At 39.0% G+C, this 17,395-nt stretch overlaps 1 protein-coding gene across 1 annotated transcript; it reads left to right on the top strand.

The window, feature by feature from the left end:
• Positions 1 to 2,337: 2,337 nt before the first annotated feature.
• Positions 2,338 to 17,377, top strand: gipc2 (GIPC PDZ domain containing family, member 2; the record flags this gene model as incomplete). Its single annotated transcript, XM_079214858.1, has 6 exons — positions 2,338 to 2,616; positions 12,348 to 12,533; positions 14,266 to 14,446; positions 14,840 to 14,952; positions 15,342 to 15,423; positions 16,119 to 17,377. The coding sequence occupies 6 exons, from the start codon at positions 2,338 to 2,340 to the stop codon at positions 16,268 to 16,270; spliced, it is 993 nt and encodes a 330-aa protein (XP_079070984.1). The 3' UTR covers positions 16,271 to 17,377.
• Between the last annotated feature and the right edge of the window lie 18 nt (positions 17,378 to 17,395).

The following is a 17,395-nucleotide window of genomic DNA, read 5'->3' as shown; positions in this document are numbered from 1 at the left end:
AAACACACCTGTTCCCTCTCAATGTGAGGCTAATGTGAAGCTTTATGGCAATACATTGTGTTATCTAGAATGAAAGGATGACGTTTTTAAGGGGAGAAGTTTCATCATTGAATATCTGAATTGACGGAATATCAGTTTACACAACTTTCTGTTTACAATAATTCAGTGCCATGTTTCATTAGTTATTATGCTGAGCTATAGCATTATTTACTGTTCAGGGGGAAGTTTGGAAAACTGAACACTAAAGTAGCTCCCTTATTACGAACATTTTTTTCTTGAAAATCACATGACAGTTAAGTCTGTACTACTGTATCAGTGAACATCGTTTCAATAAACCTTTGGAGATTCAAAGTATATGTAGATAACGTTTGAAAATGTACTCAAATTATGTCATTTGGTAAATGCATTGTCACAAAGCTGAAAACAGGGCTGTTTTTCTGAGCTCATGACAGGTTGACTTTTTAGAGATACGTGGTTCTCACAGGACAGCGACGCTACAAACATATGATAATTAAATAGAATAGTATGCATTGCTGTAGATTAAACTTCCCAACAGTATATAAAGGAGCACAACCATGAACATCTACAGCAGTAAGATGCAACATGCACTTTAATGCAGCAGTAATTTTAATCCAAAAACATCATATATAAATGATATAAATGAACACTTAAATGGATTTTTGCTTTTCTTTTGATACTGTACATTAAACTGATAATACGTACATAATTTTACTCAAATACGATTTTGAATGAAAGACTATTACTTGTAGTGGAGTATTTTTAGAGAGTGGTAGTACTGCTATTATCTGAATATTAATGCTCTAGTATCCAATTTGTAGCTCCTCCCATGGACTTCAGTCATTTTTTACCAAAAATATACCTGTTTTTCCTGCAGCTGTTGTGGAAGAAGTATTCATGGTTTTACGTAAGTAAAAGTTGCAATCCCACAGTGTAAACATACTCTTTTACAAGTCCTAAGTAAAAGTACCAAAGTTTTAGCATCAAAATATACTTAATCAGAATCAGAAACCGTTTATTTGCCAGGAATGTTTACACAAACGAGGATTTTTTCTAGGCGGAAGGTACATACATTAGACATGAGACGTTAGACGAGACAAACAACAATCAACAATCAACAACAACAACAGTGCAATGGGTATTGCATTAAGTATAAGATAAGTGCTCAGACAAACAGATAACGTTAATGTAAGTGTATGTTAAAGTGACATGTGTGTTTAAGTTAAAGTGTATGTTAAGTGACATGAGTGTTTAAATATGAAGTGTGCAGCGGAGTGACCGGTAAGAAGAAAGAAAAGAAAGAAAAAATAGTCCTGGGGGTGACAGAGTCAGTCAGTGGGGGACCCGGGCTCTGTTGATGAGCCCGACTGCCGACGGGAAAAAACTGTTACTGTGGCGTGAGGTCTTGGTCCTGATATACCTCCTGCCAGAGGGAAGGGACTCAAACTGTTTGTGTCCAAGGTGAGCAACAAAAGTAAAAGTACTATATATGCAGAATATCCTATTTTATATATGACTGCATTTTAGTGATGTTCTAATGTTTACATTACTTTAATGTTGGACCTGGTAAAGGTGGAGCTCATTGTAATGACTTTATATACTGCTTGGTAGCCTAACCAATACTAAATCCTAATAATGAGTTGATTATATTTTGTGAAACAATCTGAATCTGCAAAGTAACAAAAGCTGTAAATAAATGAAGTACTAAGCAGCATAGGATGTAAATACTCAAGTAAAGTACACACACCTCAAAATTGTACTTCAGTACAGGTGCTTGAATAAATGTACTTAATCCATCAATAAATACTGGTATGGTATGCAGGTTTAATTTCAGGCCACCATAACTCGCTAATTTGGAGCACGTGTTTAAAAAACACCTGAGTAATTGTTTTTAGGTGATGGCCCCCTCTGGGAGTACAGGTGCGCTGGGACCCGGGTTCCTCCCACTGCGCATGCGTGCCGCTGACAGACTAACAGAGCAGCTATTGTTAGCAGCGGACTGGAGCAGCCAGCAGGTTGTGTCACAGTTTATCCCACCACTACCTGTTGAATATTCACACCATTTAATTGGCAGGCGAGGGTCGAGCCTGCGTCGAAGAACAAATCTAAGCTGTGGGACATGTGATGAAAAGGAAAAGTGTGTCGCAGAAGGAAGGAAGCCATTGAGGAAAGCTCGGACGAAAGAAGGAAGTAAATAAGCCCGACACACAGCCGTTGGGTTTGGAGCTCAACAGGTTGGCTACTTCAATGTTCTAACCGCGGCTCGGATTTTTCTACTCTCAACGAAACGTCGAAAAACAAACGTAAACCACAACAAAAATGCCGTTAGGACCATGGAGGAAGAAAAACAAATCGACGAAGGAGCAATTGGTGGAGAACGAGGAGGTCGGCGGCGGACATGCAGGTGCCACCGGGAGCCTGGCCAAATCCGCCGTGAACGGAGCAGGACTGCCGCCTCCACCTGCCAACCTGCGGCCCAAATTGGTCTTCCATACGCAGCTGGCGCACGGAAGCCCCACCGGCAGGATCGAGGGATTTGCCAACGTTAAGGAGTTGTACGCGAAAATCGCAGAAGCGTTTAATATAAGTCCACCTGAGGTAAGAGCTCACCTGTCGTTAAAGGAGGATAACACTGCATGTAGTTAAGCTACGTGATTCAGTGCTGTGTTGAACTCCAAGTAATGAAGTGTCGCAACAGAAACTCTTGTTTATAGTCGTATGCTTAAAAACTACACTAATGTAAGATTTTGAGGTCCTTGTACTTTGCTGATGTTAGCATTTCCATGTTATGCTACTTTATTCCTTGCTATATTGCATAGGAAAATATTGTACTTTTTACCCCACTACATTTATTTCACATGTCACAACCTTTTCAGAAGGTAGCCTCATGATATTGTGACGGGAATCCATTGTTGAAGATTGACCTCTTATAAATAACCCTCAATGGGACTAGGAGCCCCAGAATTGGCTCATTGGGCCCCTTGTTCCTTTTCAGGTGTTTTATGAATTCTCAGCAGGTCCACTAAATATAACATTTGCCCTCTCAACCACAAATGGTTCCATATAGGTAAATGTTTGAGGGCAAATTATCAATTATTTAAAAAACTTTAAGATTATAAATTAATGCAACTTTTTTCTTGCCCTTTTTTAAATTAATCACATCAGTGACCCCCTCAGATTAAACATGTGACCACTGGACTAAACTACTAAATAACTGTATAAAGTAAATCAAACTACCTCGACCAGTACTAATAAAATGCTGCTTGCTCATTGATGCATCAGTATCATCAATCTAATAATGACATGAGTTAGAGGAGCCATTTTTTTTTCCTGAACTTTTACTCTTGTTCCTTAAGTACATTAAGCTGATAATACTTGAATATTTCTACATAAGTACATTTTAACATACTAATTTGACTTATTATAGAGTATTTTTGCAGTGTTGTTGGTGATGCTATTTTTGCTTCAGTAAACAAGCTTTAATGAACCACTGCAAGATGAATACCTGCAGTAAAGTTTGGGTTGAACCATTTTGTAAGTGTCTTTTCTTAGAGGTTGGCCCCCGTGGTGGCCATTAAAAGTAAACCTTGATTGTATTGTGTTAAAGCTCGTTGGTGTTTGTAAAGGCACACCCTGCACACCTTCAACCCTGCAGGATTGAGATAGATTGGTGTCTTATCTTGATTATGAAGTTACTAGAGACCTGACAAATGACCGATATTATATATATATATATATATATATATATATATATATATATATATATGAGGGCTTCATTCAGCTTAAAATTCCACTGGATAGCAAAAGCTACACGTCTACGAAGAGGTCTTGAAAACAAAAGCAGGTTCTGCGTCCTCCTCTAAGCCCAGACTTGCTTAAGCTCCTCGTTTCAAAGGAACGTGTGAGTGGCATGTTTGGCGTTTGTCAGCCTGAAATTTGACTAGATAGGCCGGCCGAGCAGCCTCTTATCAGCCAAGAGCTGCAGACAGGAACTTCCTCCCCCTCTTGAAGCTCAGAGATCATCGCTCCATTCAACGAGTTAAATAATTGGAAAGGATATTTGTTCCATCATGTCGATCAAAAACACACAAAACAAGTCTAGACGGATGAAGACTGTTCTTCATCCATCTAGACTTGTTTTAGTGCAGCAACTGCCTATGGCTTTTCCAAACAACAAGCACAAAAAGCCAAAGAGATTTGGGATTTTAGCTGATTTACAGCTGCTTTTGTTTGAAAGCCTTACTCAAATCTGACCCTCCTGTTAAGGGGGAAAGTGAGGATCGACAGTACCAGAATCAGGAAAGAATCGCATTAATGTATAGTGTTTTTGTAGTTTCCACATCAGGATAAAAAAAGTTCCCTGCTAAAATGATGCTTCAAAGCTTGCCAAGTAGGTAAAAAAAAGAACAAAAACAATCCAAATTTCAACACATCACTCAGTCTGTCCCGTTAAGCAGTTATGTCACGTTGGCATTCGTTAGTGTAGAAAGTATGTGTGACCCTGAGAGGACACTGGTCTATTCAGAAATGTGGCATAGACAAAGACGGATGCAGACGGACAGACAGATGGAGCGTGAGTTGTTGGACTCCACAGTTTTTACCACAGGAAGTCCCTCACGTCCGGCTCAGCGGGCATCGCCTCAAATCGAACCAGATAACTCGTCCCAGTAACGGCCACAGGCGTCCCAGAGGATCCATGCAGGAGCCGCTCCGCCCAGGGCCTCCGCTCTCCATAAACACCACCAAACCTCTCTCTGATGCTCATGGTGCCTCGACGGGAACTCTGTCTCGCAGGACAAAAGTTATCAGCCGTGTCCGATGACTTTAAAACTTGATTCGTTTCAATACTTTTCGCTTATTTCAATTTGTACCACTTTTCGGGTTTATGGATTCATTTTCTTTAAAATGCCTGAAGGCAATTCTTACATAACAGTAATCGAAGCATTTTCACTCAGACTTTAACCATGCTAATTGGTCGGGCTGGGCGGGCGATCATTCAATACTATAATTGATCCTCTTTCAATGGAATCGTATTGTGATGAAATCCTATATCAAGATATCGTGACACACAATTATATTGTCTAAATTGATATTTACAGGCACATACTAGCTTCCATTTCTCAGAAAATCTGATTGAACTCAGTGAAATCAAACTATTGTCGTAATATGATCACTACATGTGAATGCATGTAAACGGAGTCGGTGTATAGCTGGAAATATGATTTTGTCTCGATAATTTCATGCCGTTATGTTTATTTTGCACTTACGGTTTTAACTAAATGAGAAAATACTCAGAACTTTTTTTTATTGAACAGAAAACATGAGTGATAGAAGATTTTAGCACGACTTCTTGGTTGCTAAATTAAAACACTTGCGTACATGTCAATTCTGTGGCACTTTGATTAAAATGTAGTGAGTTTAGTGAAATAAATTGACAGTTGTTGCCATAATAATAATATTGGAAAACGTCTATCCTTAATATCTTAAGATGTCTGCGGCGCAAACAAATCATTAATACCCTCTGAGGAACTGCTTTATCTTCAATTTTGCACAACACTAAAGTTAACTTTAGGACAAAATAGTTGCACATGGAACAGCCACCAGAAACCGTAGCTTTGTAAACAAGTGGCTCGGAGGTTACTTGAGTGCTTGGCTGAGAATTGATCTGAATTATGTAATAAACAATGGTGTTGTCTTCCGGTTGCTCATTGCAGTTGACACGTTTCTTTCCAATCAGACATTGCATTAAAGCATGTCTGGGTTCTCTGTGAGCATCTATTGTTTTTCCTTTTTTAAGCAGACACAAGTCCTTATATTACACTAAACAGTCAGTAACTTTATGTAATAATAATAATAATAATAATAATAACAACAACAACAACAACAACAACAATAATAATACATTTAGTTTGTGTAGCATTTTAAAAGATACTCAAAGGCACTTTACATGATTTAAAAACAGAAACGATAATAGGAAGCAGAAGTGATAGAAAGGAGTGAAATAACCTCTCAAATACAACAGCAGATAATCTAAAAGTAAAGGCTTTACAGATCATTTAATGTTATCTCAGACAGCAAGACATGCATGTAGTCTAATAGTCTTTTGATGAAGAATGGGATCTTTTTATGTGCTCACTCGGCTCAGGTCAAAGTCTGGTTATTGGCCCTACAGCTGTAGAGTTTGAGGTGCGGCTCTCTCTGTGACTTTGCTTCTCGTCCACCTGTTTACCAGAAACTCAGCCCTTTGCCTACAGTTTGAATATATGGGTTGCGGTCTTGTGACGGAAACCCATCTCTTCTTTGTTGTTTTGCAGGTAACTACAAAAATACAACCTAAAAAATAAACATATATTTGAATGACTGACAAAACTGAACATTTGGTAAAGGTAGAATTAATAGCTGGTTTCCCAGGCAAGGCAAGTTTATTTGTATAGCACATTTCAACAACAAGGCGATTCAAAGTGCTTCACATAAAACCATTAAAAGCATCAAAACATAATGCAGATTTAAAAACAGTTAAGAAAACATTAAAACAGTCAAAAAGCAAAATAAAAGTAGAAAAAGCAACATAAAAAATAAAAGTTGCAGTTTAAGAAATAAAATGCAGTAGTGAGATGCAGTAATTGAATCTGGTTCAATTAAAGGCAGCAGCAAACAGAAAAGTCTTCAATGTGGACTTAAAGGATCTGAGGGTCTCAGCAGACCTGCAGCTTTCAGGGACCTTGTTCCAGCTATATGGAGCAGAAAAGCTGAACGCTGCTTCTCCATGTTTAGTTCTGACTCTTGGAACAGAAAGTAGACCCGTCCCAGACGACCTGAGTGGCCGGGATGGTTCATAAGGTAGCAGCAGATCGCAAACATACTTAGGCCCTAAACCATTCAGTGCTTTATAAACCAGCAGCAGGATTTTAAAGTCAATTCTTTGTTTGACAGGGAGCCAGTGCAAAGACCTCAGAACTGGAGTGATGTGATCCACTTTCCTGGTCTTAGTGAGGACTCGAGCTGCAGCGTTCTGAATCGGGTGTACCTAATAAAAAGGTCGCTGAGTGTGTATCACTCTGTAACCAAATTACATAATAATCAAATGTATGTTTAATGTAATGCAGTGGGAACTACAGATAAGCATTACGTTGACAAACCTCACACATGATGAAGAGGAACTTCACTTCGAATCAAAATGTGTTTAGCATCATTAATCAGGATGACAGGATTTTGTACAACGATAACAAAATATGTCCATGTTAGTACAATATGATTTCATATTAAGCCGATGGAAGCAAGAAAGTAAGTCTTTTTTTTTTTTTTCTTTCTTGCTCCACAATTACCAACAGTTTGAGGTTGTTTAAAATAAAAATTGACACTAACTTTTAGTTACAGAAATATATTAGTCTCTCAAATGAATGAAAGTAGTATGTTAATGGTAAATGTCCATCACAAGCCAAGTTGACATCTTCATACTGCTTGCTTATTCCGGTCAACACGAAAAAAAAAAAAAACGAACAGAGGAGATTATATTTTTTAATGGAGAAAAGCAGCTAATCCTCACATTTGAAAAACTGGAACCACTTTCAAGATGATGCAAATTGTTTTTCAAACTTCACTGAAATTAATGGAAATTAAATAAACATTTACTTGAAAGAGCATACCATTGGTTTGCATGTTGTAGCAAATGTTCTGCAAATTACATAGCCCTAAAACAGATTAATGCTGGTGTTTTGCATTTAAACATGTATTTTTCAAATGGGATTATTGAATTGTTTCAGAAAGCAAAAGTTAATGTTTCCTAAATAAATTATTTTGTTTAAAAGTAAACTCCTGAAATACTACTTTTGTTTTCACTCATCTTAAACTTCTTTTTGATCCACTAAAACCAACATTATTTCCTTGCGTTGTAAACCGGCCCAGTTACACCATATTAGTGGCTAACAACGCGTTCTGAAATCATCCCTCAACATAATTCCAATATATGGTTAATTGTGCTCAGTAATTCATGTGTTTCATTACACATTTCAGCCCCAGGGCTGGACTGGATCTGGTTTTATGACGATTTAAGAGGTTGTTGGAGTTTCAGGAAATTCAGTTTGAGGTGAAGCTAAGCCTGAAAACTAACACTCAGGTTTATCAGACTGAACCAGCGTTAAATCTGCAGAGTAAAACGGTTTACTTCCAATGTGCAGTACATATAATAATAATAATAATAATAATAATAATAATAACTATTATTATTACATTTTGACGTAAGCTATACTTTTTCACCTTTTTTCTTGTCTTAAGTATCTGCACAGTATTCCAGTCAAAGTATGCATTTTTAATTAAACTGTATAACCTTTATACATGATACAATACAGGTTAAAGTAATCTTTGCTCCCTTACTAGCCTCAGATTTACTAGCATTTTCACAATGTATTCATTTTTTTCAAATGTAACTTAAATAAAATTAAAGTTTATTAAATATGTCTATTTTAAAAGAAGAAATGGGCGGAAAGTCATTTAAACAGTATTTCCACTATATGGAGGCTGTTAAGTACCAAAATTCAACTAGTCGAGAACTTTAGTTTAAAATAAAATAATGTTCTTATTATTCAGTTTCGAATATAAATTATTTAGTTATGGTATTTGGTGCATCAAATTAGTTTAATGTTTTATCTTGTTCATCTTCTACCTACATTTTTTTTTTTCAGCAATTATGTAAAGAAAATGAGTTCAGAGTTATCTTCTGTTTTGTTAAATGCAATGGTGTTTGTTTTTTGCTGTAATTCTTTTACATATGTGTGTGTATATATATGTATGTATGTGTGTGTGTGTGTATATATATGTATGTGTGTGTATATATATGTATGTATGTATGTATGTGTGTATATATATATATATATATGTGTGTGTGTGTGTGTATATGTATGTTACTCTGTAGCCTTGAACATCTGTTTGTCTTTTATCACTGTGAATTGATCAGTGCTTCAAAACCAGGATCCCCTTGGCTCTAAATCTGATCTATTGATCTGATTAATGTTGGTTGAGTCCTTCAGACTTACTCAGACAGGCTTTTCATAATGAACTCTGTCTTTCTGAGCCATGTTGCCAAACCTCAGTTGTCATTGTGAAGAATCTCACATCCGCAGTTGGGTAAATGATTACACCGGCTTAAACGCTGATGAATGTGATATCCTGTTGAAAACATGGCCACACCACAATACACACAGCCAACATCAGCATTCTCTGTTAACTACAAAAAACACCTGACACAGAAATGATAGATGAAGAAAGGAGATGGGAAGTCATTATTCCACTGTAAGCATGATGGTTTAATCTTTCTAATCCTCTTTTCTGCCTTTTTTAAAAGATTTGTTGAGGCTGTCAATGGACAACGGTTCAGTGTCCAAGGAAACGGGTTTCCAGAGTCAACACTGTTTTAATGCAGGACATACTTCAGAGGGACATCCTTTTAAAGACCATTTATCTTATTGTTAATCAAACACAGGCTGGGCAAGGGATCCCTGTTGAGAATACATGTAGGTAGAGATTCAGTAGATGTTCTTTTACTTGTACATTTTGGACAATTGAATTTCAATTACATTTTTTGCCCATATGCTCTCTTCAAAGCCACGAACTTCTTTGACAAAACAGTATAGATACGTTTTAGTTCAGTTCCCATGTCTGATAATATAGCCTACACTTAAACTGTATTAATTCATTTAGATGAGCCTTTCTTTCATGTGGCTACAATACGTTTCCTCCTGCCGCCGTCTCCAGCAGTACCTGGCTTTGCTCTTATGTCGCTACGTCTGTCTCTCTCCAAACTGAGGTCGTGCCGATCACTATTTACAGTAGGTAATACCCTCACTATGGATAAGTACCTCATACAACCCCACTTTAAAACACCCGAACACTCCCTTTAAGTATTATCACAAATCTGTCATTTGACCCTCACTTCGCAGAAGTAAAAAAAAAAAAAAAAACTCCCCAAACAAACAGGAAGAAACCTCAGGTAGAGCAACAGAGGAGGGTTCCCTGTACCAGGCAGACAGACGTGCAATAGATGCAGTGCCTACAGAAGAGACAAACAAAATAACAATATAGACGATCCATATGACAAAATAATCTATATAATGTGAAACGGAAGGACCCAGGAGGATATTTAATAGTGTCCTGGTGGAGAGCGACGGAGAGAATCTTGCGGAGGACGGAGATCCAGATCCAACATTTGGAATGAGGGACTGACAGCCAGGGGAGGGAGAGCGGTCCCAGGACGGCCGACGGTCCAGCACAGACGAGGCTGAGTTAAAAGAAAAGAGCCGGAGAGTGATGCCCACAAAACAACAGAGGGTTATTGAGAAGCAGCAGCTCTCAGAAAGTTAATATTATTCTCTTCTGCAGGGCTCCTACGCTTAAATTATACATTGAGGCTGAGACTGACCGGCCAGCCGGATAATGAAGGAATCGGCAACTAAGTGACCATGTGGCCTTTGCTGTGTGATGTGATGTCACTGCTCATCTGCTCTGAAGCTCGAAGACCCACTCCACTGAGTGAAAATATGAATCGAAGCTGCGAGTGTTTGTGGTTGAAACTGCACGCTCAACTCATATTTCCTATAATCAATGGGTCAAATATCTTTTGTCAACACTGACGAGAACAATGTGTTCAGGCTCAGCTCACAAGAAAACACCCATTCATGTTCATTTTTATGAGTCTCTGACAAACGTAAAATATCACTTCATGTTTGAAGTTCATCTCTAACACGCCTGTTACGATATTAAAATGTGAGCATTGCTTCTGACTTTAATAGATACTCTTTGTTTCAGGGGAGACTCTGTGCTTAAAAAAAATCCGATCTTGTGTGATTAGTCTCCTGTCGTGTGTTTTGTCCTCCTCTGAGAACATTGACCCTTAACCAGCTCTGTCTTAGGTGGTGCTGAACACATCGCGCTGCCTCTCCTTTCACTTGCCCTTTTCCACGCGGTTATCAAGGTTCTGGTCCGTGTGGCGCGGGCGGTGGGAGGTGTAGCGTCTTATGTTGCAAGTCAGTTGGTCGGTGGAGAGGCAGGCACTCTCGTCTGCAGTGCGCGTGAAGCTGCACCCGAGCTGCAACCGACACGCTGTGGCTGTGCGCGCAGCAGGAGGAGAGGAGTGCTGAGAGCTTAATGCAGTTGGCCGCCTTGGTAACCGGTTGTAGGCGTCCGTTACTGTTCCTCCCACTCGCTCTTGGGTATTGCTCTGGCCTGAGTGGAGGGGGGCTGTTATGGAAAAGAGCTATCAATTTAGCTACACTACATCAGACATCCCCTCCTCTTCTGCTCCATACTCCCTTTCTCTTTTTACCCTTCTCTAGCGGCCTCCCTCCATTATAATCCCATTCTTTTATAGTCTGGTAACCCAAGGCAACGCATGAGGCCATGTTGGCTAACGTGGGAACGGCGCCGGTTGGTACAAAGAAGGAGGGGCAGGAACGAGGCGGCCTCGCTGCCAGAGCCTGATTGGTGCACAAAGGTCAACTTCCTGAACCAGTAGTACTCGAATCCCTTCTTGCCGGGCCACCCGGAAGTCGGACACTAATTTCTGGCGGGTGTTCCTCACAGCCCTAATGGGACGCTGATGCCACAATAGAAGTTGCATATGGTCATAACTGAGGAGTGTTATTTGAGTAAATGTATATTAGAGTGGATCTTATTAAAAGCTTCTGTCTGGGTGAGGTATTAAATGATGCACATCCACCAGTCGCTTCCTCCTGGGTTTCACTGTTCAGTCTCTGTTTTTAGGGCTGTTAAATCCGGCCACTTGTGTATCGCGTTCCCGTGTTCACATGTCCCTCGCTCTGTCCTGCCAAGATGCGGCGGCAGCCACAAGGTGTGAAGACAGATTTCAACATTTCTGAGAGGAAGGAAAGGTCATTTTGCCCGTTTGCTGCATCACAAGCTCAGCACTTGAAACGCAGATGCGACACACACTGATGACACTGAGGTGGTCGGGGGCTGAACTGCATAACTTGGCTGTTGCAGTAAAGACGGAGCTCCCTGATGAGTCCTGTATTTAGCATACTGAGGCAGTGCTCTGTCATCTACACGCCAACAGTTTTATTTGTATATCTGGCTCAGTTTTCAGGCTGTGACTAAGAATAGTTTCTGTTTTTGATCGTATATTAAAGATGCAGACATTTCGTTGGGTTTTCCTTCACAGTAGGGCCTCTATGTTTTTTTTGTAAGACACATGATTAATAGTCCATTTTATTTTTTTAATTATTTTCTGTGCCTATCATCACAAAGCTTTAATATAATCAAAGTACTTTTTGTTTTGTCTGATCAAATGTGTGTTTTTTGTGTGTGTGTGCGTGCAGATCTTGTTCTGCACCCTCAACACCCACAAGATTGACATGGACAAGCTGCTGGGGGGCCAGATCGGCCTCGAGGATTTCATCTTCGCCCACATTAGGGGGATCAAGAAGGAGGTGGAGGTTTATAAATCTGAAGATGCCCTGGGCCTCACCATCACCGACAACGGAGCAGGATATGCTTTCATAAAGGTGAGAAGAAACTGAGCCTTTTACCTCTTAATTCACAGTGGTGTCGCTTCATGGTGAAGATGAGACGAGGGAATTCATTGAAATTAATTAAAGTGAAAGAAAAGGAATTTCTTTTGTGTTTGTATTTTGCTTATCTGGGAAACTTAATGTAATGTCATGTGTACCAATATGTTAGTGGCTGTATTCACATTTATTTTGCTCACTCCAGTATCAGACATTAAGCCGCATCAAGGGTTAGGATTAAGCAGTAATCTGTGTTTAGTTTAAACTAAGTCAAGAGGGTTTGCTTTTGGCAGCCAAAGTTGTGTTGGTACTGACCCATATGAGGATGCAACAATCATTTGTATTATGAATCTATTAATTTGTTTTTCAGAAGATCCATTTTATTTTTATATACATAAAGTATAAGTGCCCATTATAAACGACCAGGGCCTAAAAGTAAAGTGTTTAGTTTGCTCATTTTGTCTCAATGCTCATAAAAGATACAGTAGTTCATTAATTTACAATGGTATGAGCGACAGGAAAAAAAACAACGTACATAAAAGGTGAATTTATTATCAAACTGGTCATTGATTAATCTTATATTGTTTAACTATCACATAATCATCTACAGTTTTCGCATATTACACACTTGTTTAACTACTGCACAGCTCTTTTAATTTTATATAACACATTGATTTGACTTATTTTTGTTATATATTTATTAATGTTGTTTATATTTATTATGTTTATTGTGCACAAAAATACCAACACAAATTCCTCAACCTACTTTTACCTGCTTCAGAGGAACTTTTTGATCATATTTTATTCAATATGCCCTAAATTACCTTATAGTGGATATCACAGCATCTACAAAACAGCAGTTGATAAATGGACTTGTTTGCATCATCGCCATATTTAAAGTAACTTTACAAACTTACTTTTGTAGCTGAAAGCATAATTCAGCGTGGTATTTATGCCTCTGTTGATGCAGACTGGTCTAATGAGCTTATTTGGTCTCAGTCATTTTATGCCACCATAACATAGTGCTAACATTTGCCATCATGTGATGCCGAAACAGCACTACATCGGACAGTGTTCATGACACATTATAGCCTCTGGTCAGTGTTGTGATGCTGTTGGAGTAGGTGAACTTTGAAAGAGATGCTGCGTCTACTAAATTAAACTACTCCATCTCTTCCCACACCTTTTTTAATCTAAACTTCTTCAACAACTTGCAGACTCTTAAGAACATGAATATTGCAGCTTTTCTGTCTGATGCAGTAAACTTCTGTTGTTGAGAGGTTTATGGAGCAAAATGTCGGTCAGGGGGCATTTAACAGGTCTGCTTGTAACTCAAGATAATAAATGAAGATCAATTGAACAGGTTCCCTGTAAAATGTTGTATCTTGTTGTAAAATACCCAGTCCCATGCAGTGCAGATGCTCCTAAGCTGGTAGAGTGGATATATTAGTATCACAAATATATGTAGCTTTCATTGGAAGTCATATTGCATCAATGGGCTCTAAAACAAGAGAAAAGTGATTATTGGGTATAATGTAACAATATAGTAGTATCGTCCAGGATATTTTATATACGCACACACTCTTGGTATGTTTGCCCTCTTGTTTTGATCTGTATTTCTGACTTGTGGCGCTTCAAACAAACCTCTTTTTGTGTGGTGTTCCATAAACGTATGTCCTAAATTTGCTGTCTTTTTAATTATGTGTCGCTGACTTCTTCTGTATGGCAGCGTATCAAAGAGGGCAGTGTCGTGGACGGGGTGAAGGTGATCTCTGTGGGCGACCATGTCGAGTGCATTAACGGACACAACATCGTGGGGACACGGCATTATGAGGTTGCCCGCATGCTTAAAGAGCTGCCCAAAGACAAGACCTTCACCCTCAAACTGGTCGAGCCAATGAAGGCCTTTGGTGAGTGAGAAACAAGATCACCACACAAGTCACCCACAACCGATTCACCTTCAGGATTCAGACACATCCAGACAGAATATTGTGCTGCAGTGTTTCGCAATATGTGAGCCAGAACACATAAGATCATTTCCTGCATTTACGCAATAATTTCCATGATAAAAGGCTTAAAAAGGCTAAATTATATCTTTGCTGATCATTGCGGCGAGACAGACAGTGCTGATTTTCTTTCAGGGCTACGAATAGCTCGTAGAAACCGTAACTGGTCTTTTTTTTTTATAATGTTCTCTTGTGGTTATCCGTAGCTGAAAACGTCAGTGTATTGTTGCAGCAATGGTGCAGTTTGCAAAAAAAAAAAAAAACTTTCTGTGATATTGTTTCTCTTCTGACCGACAGAAATGCTTGAGCCCAGGTCAAAGGGCGCCAAACCTGCCAGTGAAAACAAGATCGGTACAGGGAGGGGGACTCTGAGACTTCGCTCCAAGGGCCCAGCGACTGTAGAGGACGAGGTAAGTCTCTTTCGGTCATCTTGCTGAGTCATCTTGTGGGAATATTTTTTGGTTTTCTATAAGCAGTTATGATTTTAACAAATAAATCTGACCATGCGTCGGCAATTTGGTGATATCCCCACAGTTGTGGTCTTGACTGATCCTGTAATAAAATCCTGAGTCCTCTTTGTCTGAGAGCGAGACAAGACAGAGTATAGATGCGGGTAATGGAGACTAATCTTGAGTACTACACCGCTGCTATTTGTCTGTCATTCATGAAATCTGAAATAATAAATCCTTGTCAGATTGATCTCCTAATTTGCAACAACCTGGGAGGAAGACACAACGGCAACAAAATACAGTAAAATGGAAGAACTGAATGACTAAAACTGACTTTTTTATTTTTCTAGCCAACAGAATTTGAGGAGAAGGCAGTAAAGAAAGTGGACGACCTCCTGGAGAGCTACATGGGCATCAGAGACACTGAACTCGGTGAGTATAAATTATTGACGAGCAAGTATCACAAGTATGTACGTTTACACTTATTTTACTGTGAAGTAGCTGACGATGATTCAGCATGCATGTCTGATAGATGGTTTTTGCATCTGCATTTTGTCGTACTTAAGGTATATTAATAATGCAGGTTAATTACTTTGTCTTTCTAGCATACTTGTAATGTTAAGTGATTGTTCATTTTTGTGGCCGGGGGCTTAAAGAAAGTAGCTGATATATTTCATTCTAATTAGTCTCGAGTGGCTTCAATAATATTAATTCAGAGTAATTGATGATATCCAGTTGAAGTACTTTGCCTCAGTTGGCGTGATCTTTGACCTCAGTCTGTATGTCACCCCATGTTTTAGTCGCACGGCGTTACCTACGCAAAACCAAAACATAATTCTCTCATGCCACTCCGCTCTACTATGCAGGCCTGAGCTGTGGCCTTCGCAGTGTGTGGGAATGTTGCATTCAAACATTGGTTTCAACGCAGGCAAACATTTTATCATTGAAAGCAGAACGTAGACATGACAGGATTTAAACACAAATACGGTTTTGTAAAGGGAACCAAATCAGAGTAACATGAGTGTTGATTTCACAGATGGGAATGAATCTATGTATAAGTTTATTAAGAGCTTGGAAATCTTAAAAAGAAAAAACTCTTCAGTCATTGATTGCTCTTCTCGCTCCAGCTGCCACGATGGTCGAGGTCGGCCGTGACAAGAAGAACCCGGATGAATTTGCTATGGCGTTAGACGAGACCCTCGGAGACTTCGCCTTTCCTGATGAGTTTGTCTTTGACGTCTGGGGGGCCATCGGAGACGCAAAGCAGGGAAGATTTTAAGTTTTCTCCAGTCCCCAAACACACACACATACTCTCCCTCCTTCCCCAACTCGCCTCTTAATAAACTCGGAAGCAAACTGGACAAACTTCAACCAGCACAAGCGGGGGTGGATGAAGTGTTCTTATCAGCACTTTGCTTTTATGTGTAGCTTTCCACTTAAAGCAACAACCTCAGTCAAGTCGGTGTCATGTGAAGATCTCCATGAAATGCGATGTTTCCAACACTGGACCTTCCTCTTCCATGATGTAGAGTTGGTGATTAATTAATAGTCAACAGTGGTCTATTACACTGGTTATGAAATGGTATGTGCACACCTTTTTAATTTGAAAAAACAATCACTAAGTTTTAATCACATTTCTATAGCTGTGTCATTTTGAATATACAGATGTATCACACAGCTTTTTATAGACTTTTTTTTTTTTTTACATGTGAAAGTGTCGCAGATTTGATAGCGGCAGCATTGTGTAATTATTGCGATTGTAGCAATATTATTTTTCCTCAGACCTTTTTTTTTTATTCCCTCCAATCTTTTAAAAATATATTTAAATGACCTCAGTGAAGAAATGTTGGCACTTCGGCCATGTTCACTTTGCTGATGTTAGTTTACTTTGTGATTTTCTTCCAACTCTTGTGCCCTTACACACTCAGTCAAGAGACTAAGAAATACAGAGAACGGGTTTTTATCTTGAAATGCCTTGAGCCAAGTTTGACGTCACATTCCTCATATTTCTCACGTTGTCTGTTAGCAGTTACCATGTCATCAAATGAGGCTTATTTAGAGGTACACTTATTTTTCCCTGTAATTTATTTTAATCATGAAAAATCATATGCTGCAAGACATTTTTACACCAAGACATGGCTCTGTCTGAAAGACAGTTATTTCCTAAATAAGCCATTTTGAAGGCTTATTTAGGCTGGAATGGGATCAATTGCAATCCAATGTCTTAAAGAAATGCACTCGCATTACTGTATCTGCACTATTTAAATCACTGTCAAACTGAATTTAAATAGTGAATTGATTAGGGTCATCTACTGGTGTTAACTGTGCGTAGCAGTTGCATATTGTTTGACAAACCATAAGGGATTCACTATTGTTGGATAGACAATAAAATTTGAGATAGTTA

The sequence above is a fragment of the Taurulus bubalis genome (assembly GCF_910589615.1).
Source record: "Taurulus bubalis genome assembly, chromosome: 1".
Lineage (NCBI taxonomy): Eukaryota > Metazoa > Chordata > Actinopteri > Perciformes > Cottidae > Taurulus > Taurulus bubalis.
Note: the sequence above shows the minus strand (reverse complement) of the source record. Positions and strands in the feature narration are given on the sequence as shown.